The 19,495-nt window shown below is 44.1% G+C and overlaps 1 protein-coding gene across 3 annotated transcripts; it reads left to right on the top strand.

Moving 5' to 3' along the window:
• Positions 1–1,098: 1,098 nt before the first annotated feature.
• On the top strand, positions 1,099–13,970 carry SAMD10 (sterile alpha motif domain containing 10). Of its 3 annotated transcripts, XM_027848630.1 has the most exons (6): positions 1,099–1,156; positions 1,363–1,573; positions 10,020–10,201; positions 10,380–10,590; positions 11,006–11,146; positions 11,806–13,970. In XM_027848630.1, exons 2-6 carry the CDS (start codon positions 1,483–1,485, stop codon positions 11,826–11,828), a joined length of 648 nt encoding a protein of 215 aa, XP_027704431.1. In that variant the 5' UTR covers positions 1,099–1,156; positions 1,363–1,482; the 3' UTR covers positions 11,829–13,970. The 3 variants fall into 3 exon arrangements, with proteins under 3 accessions (XP_027704431.1, XP_027704423.1, XP_027704439.1); XM_027848622.1 differs by having other exon boundaries at positions 1,115–1,573; XM_027848638.1 differs by having other exon boundaries at positions 1,115–1,573; positions 10,422–10,590.
• Positions 13,971–19,495: the final 5,525 nt, after the last annotated feature.

Genomic DNA, 19,495 nt, shown 5'->3' on the forward strand with positions numbered 1-19,495 from the left:
AACTGAATTAGGGAAGTAAATATGCTGGGGAAAATATGTATTCTATGATGACTTTCAAATAAAAGGAGGAATGATGTATGGATTATCCACATTTACGTTGTCAATCCCTAGCCCTGGTAAAATTGAGAGATGACAGCATTTGTGGGCAACTTTGGTGGAAGAAAGACATATTTGATTCCAGGATCCATAGGTACCTGACCCATAGGGGATAGGATTCCCTCGCTACTTGAGGCTGGGGCTAGAATCCCAAAATACTGCACAAATACTGCAGCGAATCAGGAGCAGAAAACAGCTCTAGTCTGTTTCTTTGTCCCTTAACCCCAAAGAGATGGTAAAGGATATATTATTTTTAATGGGGGTCAGGGGCTTTACAATGTCGAGGGAAGAAAGGCAGAGGAAAAGTGTCTTTTCTCACTCTTCTAAGATTCTTACTAGGACTTCAGCCACTTTGGTGGGATGGACAGCACCCAAATACAACACAGATTAAACACATCAGTGTGTGATGGAGGTGGAGGGAGTTCAGACACAAAATCAAAGAGGCCTGAAGACAGCCACAGAGCAGATTTAAAGACAGGTAAGGCACATATATACACAGATAAACACAATAAATATTGATGCATTCATTCATTTGGCCAACGCCTATTAATCTACAAGGCACTGCTGGGGATACAAATATGAAAAAAATGAAAAAGAATGCAGATACACATAAACCCAGATCCAGATACACACACACACACACACACGTACACATAACACCGGCATTTCAAATGAGACTCAAACATAGACAGCCGGACGTCGAGAGGCGTAAGACATAGATGGTACACACACACATGTGCCAATAAGGACAGGGAGTGAAGAGCTGCGCCGACCATCTGAGGCCGCCGTTTCCGGTGACAATTTGTCCTGAGTGGAGCCCGGGGGGTAGCGGGGGAGGGTGTCTTCCTCCCCCCCACACACACCCCGAAACCTGAAAGGTTGGGAGAGGTAAAGGGGGTCACACCCAGGGAAGGAGCTTGGGGCATTTACCTTCCTAGCTAGTTTTCCCCACCTACCCGGGGGGCCGGGGAAGCAGGGCGGGGCTGGCAGATCTGGGGGCGGGCCCGAAGAGACCTGGGCAGCCGGAGAGCGGGGGCGGCGGTAAAGAAACCTCGACCCGGTAAGCATAGGCATACGCGAGCACACACAGGCACAAGCATACACCGAAAGACACACAGTTAGACTAGCACACACGTTCCCTCTCTGTGACACATTCCCCGCCCCTCTGCACTTCCCAAAGAGGGGTGTGTGAATTGTGTGTGTGTGTGTGTGTGTGTGTGTGTGTGTGTGTGTGTGTATGTGTGTGTGTGTGTGTGTGAATCCCAGACTAGGCGCTGACTGCGAGCCCGGTCAGGGCCAGAGCCGGAGCCGGGGCGGGACGCCGAGCCAGTGTCCACGCCTCCATCCCGAGCCTCTGTGATTTCCCCCCCGCGGCGCGGATGCCCCATGTTCACGGAGTTGAGGTCCAAGCTGAGCCCTCCGAGAGGCCGCGCTGGGGCGGTGAGGACGAGCTTCGGAGAGCGCAGAGATGTGGACGGTGAGAGCTGGCAGGGATTGGGTTTCGGGAAGCCGGGAGGGTTGGGGATGGCTCTGGGGCCAAGGTGAGGAGAGGGTACAGGAAGATGGGGCAAAGGTGGCAAAGGAGACCAGGGTCTAGAGCTGATGGGAGGGAGGTTCCCATTCAGCTAATGAAGCTGCGGCACAGTAGAGAAGGAGAAAGCCGGGTCCCAGGTTCGCTCCGACTCTGCCTCAGCCCCAATTTACGGTTTCTTGAGCTGGCGATGCGCAGCCAGGTTGGGTGGGGGGAGGGGATTTAGGGAGGAGAACCCTAGACTGAGGTCCATTCTAAGTCTGGCCCGACTGGGTTCTGGGCCGAGGTCTCATGGGGACCAAGAAGGGAAATGATTGGGGAACATCTGAGGCAGGAATTTCCAGCCCTTCTCAATTCTAAAGTCATTGCTAAGGAGAGAAGCCCCCTCTCGCCTGAAGGGTTGGAGTGGCTCCTCCGAGACAGCTCTCCCCATTCCCCCAGCAAAGGTGAGGGGAGGGGAGGAGAGAAAAGAAGCAACGACAAATCGGTTGCCTTTGTAGTGGGAGGTAGGGGGAAGGAAGGCGGAGCTGTCTTTGATTTCCCATCTTCCTGTTGTTCCCAGCCCTGGTCTGATCCCCCGGGAAGGAAGGAAGGAAATGGAGAGGGGGACAGAGCCCACACCCTCTGTCCCGGGGGACCCTCTTTAGGGACATTGGCCCTCCAAATAATTCTCTTCTCCCTCAAGGGTGATACCTTCTTAAGAGACACTTGCCTCTGTCAGGGATATTGACCCTTACAGACATTCAGCCCCCTCTCTTACTAACGCAGCTTCTCTTATAGGGAAAATTATACACCTCTCTTCCCACACACATACCCAAGATGAGGAGCGCTTGGTTTAGCAGCGTTTTGCAAATGTCAGAGCTGGGAGGTGGGGGGGAGGGGGGAAGGGAGGAAAAACCTAGGGTTAAGGCCACCTCCATTCCTTAGAGGAAGCACACTCCAATGATTCACCTTCACTTTTCCTCTCCTCTTTCCCAAGGGAGCCCAGATGCAAAAAGGTCTGGTAAATTGGGAGTCTAGGACCCCTGCCTCCCATTCAGACTGTATTTGTGAAAGTCTTTAGTTCAGCTTGGTGGTGAGTGGGAAGGGGTAACCCTGCCCCTCTGCCTCCAAAAGGGAAAAGCAGGAAATGAGGCGAGGTGCTAGGGAGGCTCAGAAGGCAGGTATGTACAGATGCCGGTGGAAAGAGACGCCAGGGTGTCAGACAGGTTTCCCTAGGGAGGGAGGGTACTAGGGGAAGGTGATTATATTCCAAACTTCTTTTCGGGCTTGGGGAGTCCCAGTAGCCCAGATCCAATTCCCCCCATTGAATCCCCAGACCTCCCTAGTTGTGGGAGTACTTAAAATAATTTCAATACTGTCACTGGGGGGTTAGAATGATCAAAGCCCACCTATCTTCCTCCCATCTCTCCCATATATACACCACACACCATACACACTAGATAAATCATCAGCAAAATTCTGGTCCTCAAAGCTAAAGGGACTGGAATGTGCAAAGAAGGCTCTGGACCTGATTCCCTCCTCACCAGGGTCCCCTATTAGTTTATTACAGGATTTGGTCTCTGTCAGGCCTCTTTGTACTATGCCTCCAGCATAAAAGGAACCATGGGAGAGAAATGAATGTCCCCTGTGTCAGACGGAAGAGGTCTGAAGGCAGCTCAGATAGCTGCACAGCAGATGGACTCTGTCATCCTGTGTTCCCTCATGAGCCATTTCCTCTTCCTCCCCTCCCCCACCATTAGCCAATGGCAGCTGCAGCAAGAGTAAGTGTTCTGGGCTCAGGTGTCAGGGGTGATTTGGTTAATTTTCCAAAGGGCAGAGCAAGACAAAATGCTGGATTGAATCTCAAAGGCACTATTGATAGAGAGTCCTATATTTAAAGGTCCTCTGAGATTGAAGTATTTCTCAAGGTGGTGGGGGGGTCGGTGAAATAGCTGAGCCTCAGTTTCTCCCCTGTGAATTGAGTAGAGTCACACTTCTTGCGTTTTGTATTCCAGTGACTTGCCACTGAACTGAAATCTAGGGCTTTATGTTTGCAGCAAGATCTTAGGTTCCTTCAAAATAACAGCACCCTGAAACTGAACAGGCTGCTGCTCTTGGGAGGTACTGGAACTTATAAGGAAGATTTATGGATTGATTGTATGTATATGAATCAAAAAAATTTTTAAGCACCTCCTTCTCCTCAGCCTTGGCACTCTGAGTCACTGCCCAGACCCTGGGGAAAAGCGCAACACCCAAGTCCCTGTATAATGTTCAGAAAGAGTGTGGGGCAAGACTGGATTTTTTGAAGGAAGGGGGAGTCCTTTTCAGAATTTCAAGTCTTTGCATTGGCAGGAACCTTAAAGATCATCTAACCCAATCCATACCTGAACGTTAACGTCCTTGTACAATTTCCCTGACAAGTAGTCACCCAGTCCTTTCACTGAAACACTTCCAGTGATGGAAAACACTACTTATTAAGGCAACCCATTTTAATATGGGACAGTACTACTTTTTAATAAGTTTTTCCTTACATTAAGTAGAACACTACTTTTAACTCATTGCTCTTTTTGTTGTTGTTGTTTTTCAGTCCCGTCCGACTCTGTGACCCCATTTGGGAGTTTCTTAACAGAGATACTGGAGCAGTTTGTCATTTCCTTCTTCAGCTCATTTTATAGATGAGGAAACTGAGGCAGACAGGGTTAAGTGACTTGCCCAGGGTTACAGAACTAGGAAGTGTCTGAGGCCAGATTTGAACTCAGGAAGAGGAGTCTTCCTGACTTCAGGCCCAGCACTCTATCCCCTGTGCCACCTAACTGCCATTGTTCTTAATTCTGTCCTTTATTGTACATGTCAATGTATGTATTCCCAAAAGAATGAGGTCAGGATGTGAACAGTACTCCTACTTTTTCACTTTGCATTATTACATACTGACTTTTTCTTCAATTATCAAATGTTTATTTTTTCTCCCTCCTACTAAAAACTCCCACAAATCCCTTGTATCATATAAGCATAGTCAAGCAAAACAAATCCCCACATTGACCATGTGAAAAAAATGTGTTTCTTATTCTGAATATTAATCCATTATCTCTCTGTCATGAGCTTAGCAGCATTTAATTATGGTTGATTACCACATTGATCAGAGTTCTTAAGTTATTTGTATTTATAATATTGATGTTATAGTATAAATTGTTCTCCTGGTTCAACTTACTTCACTCTGCATCAATTCAAACAAATCATCTCTGGTATCTCTGAACAGTCCACTTCATTCAATCAATCATTCATTCATTCATTCATTCATTCATTCTTTTTTTCTTTCTTTCTTCCTTCCTTCCTTCCTTCCTTTCTTTCTTTCTTTCTTTCTTTCTTTCTTTTCTTTCTGGCAATTGGGGTTAAATGACTTACCCAGGGTCACACAGCTAGTAAGTGTCTGTGGCTAGATTTTAACTAAGGTCTTCCTGACTCCAGGGCCAGTGCTGTATTCACTGCACCACCTAACTACCCCCACTTCATTATTTCTTATAACACAATAGTACCTCATGACATTTGTACGCCATAATTTGTTCAGCCATTCCTCAGTTGATGGGCATACCCTTAGTTTCTAGTTCTTTGCCACCACAAAAAGAACTGCTGTAAATATTTTTATATATAAGACTTTTTCTTCCTTCTTTGATCTCTTAGGGTTAAAGGTGTAGAAGTGATGTCATCGGGTCAAAAGGCACACACAGTTTGGTCACTTTTGGGGGCATAATTCCAAATTGCTTTCCAGAATGACTGGGACCAATTCACAGCTCTGCCAAGGGTGCATCAATGTACCTGTTTTCTGGCAGCTTGTCCAACATTTCTCATTTTCTTTTTTTGTTCACCTTTGCCAATCTCATGGTTCCACTGTTGTGGATCTAATTTTGACCACAAGGGGAAAAACTGCTTGGTGAAATAGAAAGGAACCTTGGAAGGCAGTTGCCATGACATCTTAGAGTATGAGGTAGGTAAGGACAAGATCATTAAGTATAGTGTAACATTCCCTCTCTCACTCCAGATTTTGGGAGAACAAGTTTCAGAGAGTTCAGAGAAAGAATATGTGGGATCCTATAGCCTAAATTTATATAGGAGAAGTTAGCACAAGAGGCATTGGAATCTCTTGAGAAAAAAAAATAAGAAAACACAAATGAAGTGTTCCAGTAAGGAAGAAAGGGGGAAGCTTTCTAAAGAAACAGGTATGGATGCACAGGGAATGTACTATCTTAGTTTTTTTTTTTAAGATCTATATACAGAGTATCCCGAAAGTCTTAGTGTAGTTTAAGTTTTAATAAACTTATGGAATAATTCATTTATATTTCATTAATTTTAATTTACTATTTTATTAATAGGAATTATTATTGATATTAATTGATTGATATTTAATGATCTTATTAAAGTTTAAACTACACTAAGCCTTTTAGGACTCTATGCGTAAGACAGAAAGAAGAGAAGAAAGGGTAGGTAACTGAGGATAAATAGGGGAAAAAAAGTGACATATTCTTTTAAGAACAATACCAGGAACACTAAAGCTAAGGCTTAAATAAATGCTAAATGAAATTGAAGGAGAAGAGTACTTTTAAAAAAACTTACTTGGTGAAGGGAATAAACATTTATATAGCACCTCCTAAGTGCCATGCACTTCACCAAGTGCTTTTTACGAATATTATTTCATTTGATCCTCATGACAACTCTATGAGGTCAGTACTATTATTATGAGGAAATTGAGTCACTCAGGAGTTAAATTACTTGTCCAAGATCACATAGGTAGTAAGTGTCTGAAGCCAGATTTGAATTCCCACTCTTCCTGACTCTAGGCCCAGTTCTCTATCCACTGAACCACCATCTGCCTCATCTTAAAACAGGAAAAGAATTATAGTAAATGTACAACAGGCAGAAATACCCAACTCCTATTTTACTTCCGTTTCCTCTACCAAAAAGAATAATCGGAACAGCCAGATGGTGCAGTGGATAGAGCACCGGCCCTGGATTCAGGAAGACCTGTGTTCAAATGTGACCTCAGACACTTGACACTTACTAGCTGTGTGACCCTGGGCAAGTCACTTCACCCTATTGCCTCGCCAAAAAAAAGAAAGAAGAAGAAGAAAAAGAATGACCTTTGGACTGACAAGCATAGAATAAAAACATTTACTGGGAAAATGAAATTAAAGATAAGTAAGGCAATGTTAAGAAAGCAACTATGTAGTTGCCTTTAGTGAGTTCAAGGCACCTGTACCAGACAAAGTTTATCTCAGGATCTGGAAAGAACTGATAAACGTTGTTACTGAGCTGCTATTAATGATCTTGGGAAAATTCATGAAGAATGGAGGAGGTGCTATTAAACTGGAGATGGGCAAAGGTACTTAATCATTTTTGAAAATGAGAAGAAAATGGATTCTTCCAACAGCAGACCAGTAAATTTGACTTTTATTCCTGGCAAAATGATAAAATGTGTTATTAAAAGGATGCTTCTTTAGTACTGAGAGATAGAAGGTCCTATTCCACTTAAACCTGTCCAACAGGAGGTAAACCACAGTGTGTGGCAAAAGGGCCAGTGGCTTGACAATCAATAACAGGGCACAGACGTCATTAGGAAGTCGTTGATCAAAACTGACTTATGAACGATGTCCTAATCTTACAGAGGTGGGGAACCTGTAGCCTCAAGGCCACATGTGGTCCCCTATCCTTGTCTGGGAGATCAGAGGATTTAGAATTGGCAGAGAATTTAGAGATGATCTCTTCCCCCATCCCCTCTTATTTTACAGATAAGGAAATAAGTCACAAAAGGTTAAGGGACTTGCCAAAGGTCACAGAGGTAGCAAGGAGTAGAGACAGGATTTAACCTCAAATCTTCTGACTTCAAACCCTGTTCTCTTTTCCCTATAACATATTATCCTAAAGGTTTTTTTTTTTAAGTGTGCCTATTTGACTAACAGTTTGTTCAGTGGGGAACTCACAGAATGGATTAAATTCAATCTAGCACCTCCTGCAAAGTCATCTATTGATAATTTAAAAGAAATAAATGGCTCAAATTTCTACAGTACTTTAACATTTTAAAAGTGCCTTACTCATATTAATCCTAGAGTTTGTAGTAAAAGTGATTATCCCCGTTTTACAAACGATGAAGCTGAGGCTCAGAATCACTTGCCCAAAGCTACAGGGCTAGTAGATATTGAAGCTAGAAATTGAACCTACACCTTTGTTCCAAGTATGGTGTTCTTTCCATTACTCTTAGCTGATATCATAAAAGGGCAACTTTTACTATTTGGCAGCTTTGGGCATTTGGCCTTATCTGTCCCAGACTGCCCTTGCTGCTTTTTCTGATCATAGCAATAATGGCCCCTACTTACTTGATTCAATGATGCAGCCCATATGAGGAATCTGTGATCATGCATGAATTTACTATGAAAAAGTCATACTAGAATAAGCTCATCTCTTCTTTTGACAGAGCTATTCAACATGGTAGACTAATTAGAGGAATTCTATATTAATTAATTCTATACATTCACCCTGGATTTCAGCAAGGCATTTGACAAAGTTTCTCCCAATATCCTTGTAGTCAAAATGGAGATGGGGACTAGATGACAGAACAGTTACGTGGATCTCAAGCTAATTGAATGACTGGACCCAACAATGAGTCAATGCATTGACGTGAACCTGGAGAGAGGCTTTTAGTAGAGTGACCCAGAAATCTGTCTTTGAATCTATCCTGTTCAACATTTTAATTGATAACTTGGACAATGACATGAATAGCTGCTTTCAGATTTGTGAATGACACAAAGTCAGAGGGATTGGTAAAATGCTAGGCAATAGGTCTCAAAATATCTGCAAGATGGAACAATGCACTGAATGTAATAAGGTGAAATTTAATAGGGATAAATGTAAGTCCTGCAGTTCAATTTCAAAAATATTAACTAGATAAATGTAGAACGGGAGAGGTATGACTAGGCAACAGTCATGTGAAAAATATCTAGGCTTGCAAATAGACTACAAATTCAATAAGAGTTAATGTTTTGACAAGACAGACCACACACACACACACACACACACCAGATGCAATATTAGGCTGCGTTAATAAGAGTAGAGTGCCAAGATTGAGTAAGGTGACAATACCATTGTCCTCTACCCTGATCAGGCTATATCTGCAGTACTGTGTTCAGTGCCAAAACTGTGTTCAGTGCCACAGTGCAGAACTGTATTCAGAAAGGACATAGGCAAACTGGAGTATGTCCAGAAGAAGGTTCTCAGGATATTGAGAGGATTTCAAACTATTCTTCTGAAGGATCAGTTGAAAGAACTGGAACTGTTTACCCTAGAAAAGAAAAGATTTAGGGATTCCTGAAAGCTGTCTTTTTACTCATGTAAAGAAACACAATTGGACTTGTTTTGCTTGGCCCCAGAGGGTAAAACTAAAAGCAATGTGTGGATGTTGTAAGGAGGCAGATCTTGGATTGATATAAGGAAAAACTTGGTAATGATCAGATCTGTCCAAAAATGGTCCTCAGTAGATAGTGAACTCTCCATCATCTGAGGTCTTTAAGCAAAGTCTGGATGACCATTCCATATTTTTAGCATGCTTTAGAATGTCGAGAGGATTCCTAGTCAGGTATGGGTTGAACTCAATTACTTTTATGATTCCATGAAAATAAATCTAATTCTTCTTCAACACTATTACCCTTCACATATTTGAAGACAGATATCATGCTTTCTATTCTCCCTCTCCCACCTCCAGATTGTTTTCTTCTTCAGGCTAAGTATCCCAGTATTTTCAGTCCATCCTTGTATGACTCAGAGTTGTTATCTATGTAATGGGTGTTCTGGAACTGCCCACTCTCTCAGGAATGAGAAATGTTAGGCTCATTCTCCATCCCCTAGCACCCTGTGAATGTCTCTTGAATTAAGGAAGGAAAGTATGGAGGGAGGGAGGAAGAAAAAGAAGTAGAATGGAAATAAAATCACCTATTTCCTTAAGTTGTAGGGAAAACAAACACATTATGAAGAAGGGGTAGATATGAAACCAGAGGCATACTGGAACCAGCTCTTACCGGCTTGGCAAATTGTTAAATTTTCATTGTATTTATGTCTCAGAAATAATCAAATGCTAAAAAATCAGGGCTTGATTTATTGTTTTGTTAATTGTCTAGACTTAAGAAAGTGATGGAGAAAATGTTAATAATGCAGATTAAACTTAAAAGTGTGTTGTGAGTATAATTGTTTTTCCCCAAACAGAAAGTTGTTAAACATTTACCAGCACACCTCTCGTCTGGGAATCCTACCCCTTTCTGGATTTGGTAGGGCAGGGGAAAGGAACAGGTTTAGGACCTGGGTTTAAGTCCTGCTGATTATCCTCAAACCCTGCCACCCCCATCCCCCATCCCTCCTTATACCTCCATAGCTGCTGCACATTTCAGCTTCTGTCGGAGTCTTTTGGAGCACACCGTGTCTGCTGAGAACCTTCCCTGCCGGCTCCAGCGGGCACCCGGCTCCAGCCTCACTTGGCACGATAGTCGGAGTCAGCGAGCTGCAGGGGGCAGGACAGTCAAGCTCCTGCAGCAGCCAGGCACTGAAACACAGCAGGTAATGCCCTCCCCAGACCCTCACCCAGATCTCTCCAATATCTCTACCTCTCCCAAAGTCTCCCAATTCATTCTTGTGTGTAACTTCAGTCTCTCCCATTACAAGATTGGCCTATTTTCTGTTTATCCACCCACGTCCCCAGTTACCTGTCCCACTGTTTCCCTACTTTTATGGCTAGGAAGTCCTTCCTTGGGTCTATCCAGCACCCTTCCCGCTACAGGGCCGGCACTATGACCACTATGGGTTCTACCACACCAGCCCCACACTGGGTGGCCTGATGCGGCCGGTGGTCCTGTGGAGCCAGCAGGATGTCTGCAAGTGGTTGAAGAAGCACTGTCCCCACAACTACCTCATCTACGTGGAAGCCTTCTCCCACCATGCTATCACTGGTGCGCTGGGAGATTGGGGAATTGAAGTGTTCAGTGTGGGTTTGTGGGGCTATGTCTATGCCCAAGGTTGTGTGCCCGTGTTTACATGTTTGGCTCTGTTTGTCTTTGTTCATGTGTGTGTCGATGTTTGTTAGCTATGTCTGTGAGTGTATGTGTACAAGAGTAAATGTCTATGTGTATCTTCGTGCCTGGGTGTATATCCCTTACTATAGCCTAAATTAGAGGATGACATCGCTCCACATTCCCCAGGCCCGATATTGTGCATGTTTATCCCTCATTTTAACTGTTGCACCATACTGTGTGCCTATGTGACGGGCCCCCTCTCTAGCTTTGGCCTCTCCCCATGTCTCCCAGTGCGTTTCTGTGTTTCTGTGTCTATCTTCACCCCAGCCATGGCCTGTCTGGGTATACCTAGGTCGGGCATTGCTTCGACTGAATGCAGAAAAGCTTCAGCGCATGGGGCTGCTACAGGAGGCCCAAAGGCAGGAGGTGCTGCAGCAGGTCCTGCAGCTGCAGGTACGGGAAGAAGTCCGGAACCTGCACCTGCTCAGCCAAGGTGAGGGCTCTATTAAACCAGCAGCAGCTATAGGGTGGGGGAAATGAGGTGGGGGAAAAGAAGACCTCATGGGATTTTAAGTAGGGGGTAGGGAAAAAGCTGTAAAGGCACAAGACCTGAGCCTTGGGATATTACCCCCAAATCTGACCTGGCAGGAGGAACTTGGTGAGTTAGAGGTGATAAGTCAGGCTGGTTTGGGATAAGGGTCAAGATAAGAAACCTAAGTGAGGAGGGCACCTAGGAGATTCAGAGCGAGACTGACTTGCTTGTTATCTTAGACAGATGTCTTCCCCTCTCAGAGCCACAGTTTCCTCATCTGTAAAATGGAATAGTTGGACAAGATGATCTCTAAAATCTTTTCCAGTTCTGACACTATGGTTCTGAGAGATGTTTTCTGTTGAGGGGCTGAAATCTCTGACTGGGACAAAAAGACTGAGGGTTAGCACAGTCAGGACCAAAGCCAGGTAGCATCTCCCATGAGCTGGGTTGTCATGGGAAGAAAGGATTGATGTAGACATCAGGTAGAATTTCCTGAAGCTGCTGCCCTGAAAGTTTTAGATGTTCAGGTAAGGCTTTCAGAGGCAACTGAGAAGCACGGATTTCTATCTGTTCACAACCAAGCTTCCTAGCTCTTCTTTCGTTCTTATTGTCCTCCACAGCTTCCTTTGGAAACATCTCCTAGCTCCACTCCTTCAAGGGGTATGGGTGAGACCCCAGCACTGTGATGGCTGACATGGACAGGAATGACAGACTGCAGGGTCAGATGAGGCATCAAACAGCAGTTTCCAGACCAGCAGGCAGTGATGGACCAGAGGCTGAAGCTTGTGTGGCCACTCCTGGCCAGAATACACACAACTTTACCCTGAGGTTAGAGGTCTGCCTTTATCCAGCTGGCCACAGGTTGCAGGACCTCCAGGACATCTACTGGCAACAAAGAGACTCGTTCTTCTTATATCCTGACAGAATCCAGGGAATCCAGCCCCAGTAGGGTTGGAATCTGACACCCAAAGTTGGGGAAGGGGCAGAGAAGGGAAAGAAGACATATAGCACTGGCTCCTCCTGCAACAAAGATTCTGGAGTTTTACCCCTCCTAGACCTTTGTGCAACCTATAGCACATATTGACATCTGTTTGGGGGAGGGGGGACCACGGTTCCAGGAGTATTTGATGCACTAGTTCCTGTCTGTGATTTCCCTAGACAAGATGTCTATTTCTAGTCTTTCTCCCCAATATTAGTGACCCTCTCTCATCTATAAAGTCCTGGGAAATTCCCAGGCATGGAGACTGATTCTACTACCCCTTGCCCCATGGCTATGTCTCTCTCATACCCCAAATACCAGGACTTGAGCCACAGGGAGGCTTACTGGAGAGATTGGCTGCTCAGCAACCAGTTTCTATCCCCCCCCCCCCCATCCATTTATTTATTTACCCCTCCTCAGGCCACATCCTCCCTGTTTGTCTCATTAGTACTAGGGATTTCGATTCTTTGTTCCTCTCAGCTTCCTCGTCCCCACTCCCAAGTTTCTCCTCCCAGAGACCTTCCTGATCAGTCTCTGAACAGATGTGACCCACCAATGGAGATATTTCCCTTTCCAGTGGTACTCCCTGAGCTCCCCTGGGGAATCAAATGAATTCCGTTTACACAGAGCTTTGCAGAGACTAGCTCTGCTCCGAGGTTTTAGGTTTGTAGCATCTGACTGGCTGTAAAAGTCCCAATTTGGGGTGGTTGCAGATGTCCCTGCACTACAGTTTACATGCTAAGGAGTGGGATAGGATGGGGGTTGTTTATTTAGAATTTGGTCAATGCCTTGAGCGGAGCTGCTGATGCCTTTGGGGACTGGTGGAACAGTGGGACCCTTTCAGTCACTGGCAGTGACCCTAGAGCATGATGGTGCCATCTGAGGACTGGCCAGGCTGTATAAAGTTGGGTTATAGCAAATCACAGAGCTGGAACTGGGTCTGCTCAGCTGGGAAATGCAGTGAGAAGGAGAAGAGGTAGAGCTAGTTAGCTGCCCTAGTCTAAGTCCTCCTCATTCCACTCTAGTCTTCCTATTCTAAACCCCTTTAGAAAAATCTCAGGAACAGAAGAGCCAGGGGCTTTTCCATCCAGCCCCTCCCCCACCATATCTACTCCACAGCCCTAACCTAGATGATGGTGTAGTAGGTATGGAGAGAAACCATTTTTGGCAGACTGTATTTAAGCAGCTCCTGTCCTTTCTCCCAACGATATGTCCAATTCTGTGCGAGGCAGTGAAAACTGCTGTTGCCCCTTCAAGGTATCAGAGGTGATCATACCTAGGCCCCAGGGAATAAATTAAGAGGGAATTTAAGATCCCTAGAAGTACAAGGGGAAATGCCCTCCCACCCCACAGCTTACCCTGAAGTATTTCTTCAAATCCTAACCCCAACTCTGACTTATCCTTGGTAAATGAACCCTTAAAAATGCAATAACATTGTCATAGGATTTTGAGATAGAAGGAACCCTAAGGTCATCTAATTTAACCCCCTCATTTTACAGTTGAGAAAATGGAAGCCCAGAGATGTTAAGTGACTTGCCACACCATTAGTAAGTGGCAGAGCCAGGATTTGAACCCAGGCCATCTGACTCTAAATCCAGCACTCTTTCCATTCACTGCACAATGCTGGTTCCCGTTGTCCCTGGAGCAATATATCAACCCAACCATCTCCCTCTTCCCTTGCCCAGCCACTGTGCCATGTACACTTATTGGTTCTCTCTGTCTCTGTTTTTGTCTCTGTTTCTGTCTCTGTCTCATTTTTTATACACTTGATGTAAAGATATGAAATAAAACCTGGTTCTTAAGTGACTGTTCAGTTGGTGACATAGGGGCCAAAGGACGACTATGCAATCCAGTGTAATTCAACACATATACACTAAGATACAGACATGAAATAAAACTGAGTTCTTGCCCTGAAGGACCTTACACTCTACTTGAGGAAAATGACAAGTATACACAAAAATATGGTACAAGATAAATGGTTATGAGTCAAGGGGACATCCAGACAAATAAGACATAATAAATATTAAGGGAGGGAGTGGGGATACTTTACTTTCCACTAGAGAGATCAGGGAAGACTTCACAGAAGAGGTGGCAACAGATCTTAAAAGAAGAGGATTGCAACAGGCAGAGATGTGGAAGTAGTGAAGATGGGGCCCATTCTAGGCATGAAAGACAGCTTTCAGGAATGCAAGGTTGTTGGAGAGTGCAGGGTGAGATTGGAAATTATTGAGAGGTTTAGTTTGGCTAAAATGACAAGTGAAATTGGGCTGCATTCAGATTCTGGAAGGCCTTAAATGCCCAGTTAGGGAGTTTATATTTTATTACAAAGCAATGGTTCTTGAGCAAGGGAGTAGTGTTGGCAAGTTTGTGCCCTTGACAGCTATGTGAAGGATGGATTGGAGAAGGAAGATGCTGAGGGCACATAGGCCAGTAAGTAGGCTCTTCCAATAATCTAGCTATTCCAGTAGTCTAGGTAAAAAATAATGAAGACTAAGGTTTGGGTGGTAGAAATGTGAATGGAGATGAGGGGGAAGAGTCAAGAGATATTGTTGAAGTAAAATTGTTAGGACTTATTAAGTGATTGGATTTGGAGAACAAAGGAGTGGGGACTGTCAAAGATGACCCAGAATTATAAATCTGGGTAAAGATTGGGTGTATGGTAATGTACTAAAGAAAAATAGTGGTTTGGAAAACAGGAAGAAAAACGATGAGTTCATTTTTGGACATGTTGAGTTTAAGGTGCCAAGACACCCCTGATAGAGATGTCTAGCAGGCAGTTGGGGACACAGAGATAAGGGTTGGATTTGGCGGGCATCTGCATAGAGATGACAACTGAAGCTATTGTAGTGGATGAGCCTCATGAGAAAGGAGGTGTAAATCAAGAAGAGAATCAGGCTGAAGACAGAACCTGGGAAGGGGGATAGTAGGGTCAGGAGGAATATGAACCACTGAAGGGGACTGAGAAAGAAAAATCAGGTAGACAAGAGGAGAATCAGGAAAGAACAGTGTCTCCAAAGCCATGAATACAGAAAAAATCAAGGAAGTATTACCCTATCGTGTTCAATGCTAAAAAGAGGTGAGGTCGAGGAAGATGAAGGATGGTCAAGACCATTGGATTTTGCAATTAAAAGGTCACTGAGGACCTTGGAGAAATCAGTTTCACTAGGACGGTGGGAACAGAAGCCAGATGGCAGGGGATTAAGGAATGAGTGGGTGGTGAGGAGGAGGAAGTAGTGGATATAGATTATGCTTTTCGAGAAGTTGTTTTGTACATTAGGAGAGACCTCAGAATGTTTATAGACAAAGGAGAAGGAAGCAGTAGAAAGGGAGAGACTAGGGGCAGCTAGGTGGTGCAGTGGATAGAGCACCAGCCCTGGATTCAGGAGGACCTGAGTTCAAATCTGGCCTCAGATACATAACACTTAGTAGCTGTGTGACCCTGGGCAAGTCACTTAACCCCATTGCCTAGACCAAAAAAGAGAGAGAGAGAGAGAGAGAAAGAACGAAGATGAATAAAAAACAGGGAATGATTAATAGGACAAGGTCTCAAAGGAAATGGAAAGGGATGATAATAATAATGATAATAATGATGACTCACAGTTATATAACTCTTTATAGTTCTCATAAAAATCTTATTGAAGTTGGTACACATATTACCCTTACAATTTACAGATAAGAAAAGGGAAAAGCTAAGTGACTTGACCAAGGTCACAGAGCTAGTAAGTAGCAGCACCAGTATTCTAACTCAGATCCTTTCCTTCCAAGTCCACTGCCTCTCTGAGAATGGAATCATAGGATCATAAACTTAGAGCCAGAAGCGCCCCCAGAAACACTCTCGTCCAATGCCCTCATCTTATGGAGGAACTGAGGCTCAGAGAGCTATGTGACTTGTCCAATGTCACACAGATATTAAGTGGAAGATCCAGTTTTTGAATCCGGGTCCTTTGACTGCAAATCCAGCACTCCTTAGACTGTGCCATGCCATCTGAAGAGGAAGGTGCAAGTGTCAGTGGGAGCCTTGTTGAAGACAGCTACCTCAGCCTCTGAACCAAAAGAATGAAGAGAGTCTGGACAAATAGTTTTGAACTGGAGAAGAGAGATGAGGGAGCCCAGTACAGGAGGCCTAAATATTCTCAATAAAGTAAAAAGGTTATATGCTAGGGGAGAAGGATACAGGTGGGGTACAATTGGGTGCTTGAGTAGAGAGTAGAAGTTTTAGAACAGATGCTGTGACTGTGTAAAACGAAGGCAATCACAGATAAATAGGACTGCAGTCAGTAGGAAGGGTTCAAGGGAGGTCAGAGAACATGATTTTTGGTGGATCTGATCAGCACAGTAACTTCCTCCTGAAGTGCTGGACTGCTCAGAATAAAGAAGAGACAGCATAAATGCTGGGAGATAACCCAGGGTTGTGCCTCTGTGTGCCAGGTTGGGGAGGAAAAAGGGAAGCAAGGAATTCAAGGCCCAGAAGGCCATAGATTTCCCACCCCTGGTTAAGACTATGAAGAAAAGGAAATGAAACCATAACAGGAGTGGTAGATTAGGAGGAAAGGTTGAGATGAAAAGACCAGAGCATCCTGATTAAGCCAAACAGCAGGTTTGGGAGGGAGAGGTGAAAGAACTTAAGCTTGAGATCAAATAAAGGAACTTCAGAATTCAGTATCTTGGAGGTGGAGCAATTTCAAGTGATGGTGGGTAACCACATGGAGATTGAGATCACTGGAATTGAATGCATTCAGGAGCTAAGAAGCCAAGAAATTAGAAAAGTGATCAGTGTGAACAGTGAAATGACAGAAGATGAGAGCAGGGGTTGGAATGGAGCAGAAGACTATTATCCAAATTCTTAAGTTATTGGGGGAAGGTATATGAGTAACCTGAAGTTAAGTAGACAACTGCAGCAAGGAAGAGGAGAGGGTGATATTAGATAAAAGGAAGGTTGTTGACGATGCTGGTCGTGTAAAGTCCTGAAGGTGGCAATGGGGAGTTATATGCTTTCTGCTGATCCCTTCTGGCTCTGTGAGTCCAGGAGTGTGAGAGGAGTACTTAGCATAGGAAAGTGTTGCAAGGGACAGGGTATCTCCACGATAAAGTCATGTTTCATTTAGCACCAGAAAAGGGTGGGGAGTGCAAAAGAAGAAAAAAAACACCATGGGATTAGAAATTCAGAGCTGGAAGAGATCTTAAAAGTCATTCAGTCCAACCCTCTCATTTTACAGTTGAGAAAAGTCATATGCCTTGCCTAAGGTTCCAGGGTTTGCAAAGGGTTTGTCTGGTGCATCCACTGAAGGCTTGGGTTTTCCCAATAAAGGGTGGGGAAATTTGCTTCAAGTAATTTACAGTGACCAAATGCTCAGAGGCATATGGAAGGGGTGTTCATGAATCCTTAGACTCTGATTGCCCCAGGAATAATCAGGCCCTGATGCAGCAGCCTGTGACTTCAAGTGACCAGCCACCTGGTCAAACCAGCGGGCTATTGAGGCCACTAGGTGGCAATGGTACCACATCCCTTCTACTCCTCTTACGACCCTACCCTCCATTTCTACACCCCTGTGCACATCCCCACTCCCTTCCCAAGTCAGAGTGGATTCTTCAGCCCCCATCCCTGCATCTCTTCAGAGTGGTTCAACCACTCACCTTCCCTTTCTGGCCTTTTTCCCCTCCCCAGCCCCATGCTGTTTCACGAAGTTACCCAAGCTCTGGACTGGGAGAATATCTTCTCAAACTGAAGATTACTTTGGAAGGAGCGTCTGAGTAGACAGGGAATGATGGAAACAGCATTGGATTTGTGTTGAATCAAACCTTTCAGCTCTGAGAGCTTGGACAAGTCATTTAATATCGAGGCCTTAGTTTCTTCATCTCTAAAATGAAGGGGTGACCATGGCCTCTAAAGTCCCTTCCAGCTCAAAAATCTATGATCATATATTCTGGACAGCTGCAACTCACTATCACCTGTAGGATAAAATACAAACTCCTTTGCCTGGCATTCAAGGCCTTTCATAGTCCAGCTCCACTCTGTCCTTCCAATTTTTTAAAAATTTATTTTTATTTATCAGCAATCACTTCCATAAGCTTTTGAGTTTTAAATTGATCTTCCTCTCCCTCCCTCCCCAAGACAGCACACAATCTGATATAGGCTATACATATACATTCCTATTAAACATATTTTCACATTAGTGATATTGTAAGGAAGAATTAGAATGAATAGGAGGAACCACCAGAAAGAAGAAACAAAAAAAAACAAAAAAAAAAAACAGAAGGAAAAAATAACAAATAGTATGCTTCGATCTGCATTCAAACTCCATAGTTCTTTCTTTGGATATGGATAGCATTTTTCATCATGAGACCTCTGGAGATGTCTTAGATCCTTGCATTGCTGAGAAGGGCTAAGTGTATCAACATTAGTCATCTCACAACGTGGCTGTTACTGTGTACAGTGTTCTCCTGGTTCTGCTCACTTCACTCTGCATCAGTTCATACAAGTCTTTCCATTCCCTTCCAATTTTACCCTTATTTACTGTTCCCCTTCACACAGTATAAATTACCAATAAGCCAGACTATTACTATTCTGAGATCTTGTCCCTCTTCTGTCTGCTTCTATCTTTGTTCATTTACACGTGCCCCATTCTCCATGTAGAAACACAGAAACTTTTGTGCCAGGGCAAGCACCACAAACGGCACCAGTAACCAGCACAAACTACCCTCAGGTGAAGAGCGGAGAAGAAGGTGGAAGACAGAACCTGGACTGCTAGGAAGGCTGCCATGTGAAGGGGAGAGCGTAGGGAGAAGCAGTTCACATCCCAGCTCATAATCTAATCTAAATCTAAGGTCCTGTGATCCTTAGCTTCCTATTTTATATAATTTTTGCTAAGTGGTAAGCTGTTGTTTCTATGCTGCTGAAGGATTAAATTGTTTTTTTCAACTTTGTATCTTCAGTCCAGAGAACAAGTAAGTGCACCTAATAAATGCACATAGTAGGTGCTTAATAAGTATTGGTTGAATACTTTTTTTTTTGCAGTAGTTAATGGAGCTTGAGTGGTTTTCACTACTCCCCTGGGAAGAGATGGATGGGTAGAATCTAGGGACTAGGGGTAGGGCTAAGTCCCTGGGGAGGTCCCTGGATAGGGGTTAGAGGTAGGGAGTAAGGAAGGTTGGGGATTGAAGTAGATAAAGTCTTTGTGGCAAAGTGTGGGACAGGTTCAGAGGATATTCAGGCTCAATTTTTAAAGCTGGAGAGAGGAAGTGACATAGAATAGATAGGCTGTCTGGTAAACACAAAAGTACCAGAGCAGGAATTCCTAACCAAGAGTCCATTAAATTTTTTTGATAATTGT

The sequence above is a fragment of the Vombatus ursinus genome, unplaced genomic scaffold (genome assembly GCF_900497805.2).
Source record: "Vombatus ursinus unplaced genomic scaffold, bare-nosed wombat genome assembly UNPS02000580.1, whole genome shotgun sequence".
NCBI classification, from domain to species: Eukaryota; Metazoa; Chordata; class Mammalia; order Diprotodontia; family Vombatidae; genus Vombatus; species Vombatus ursinus.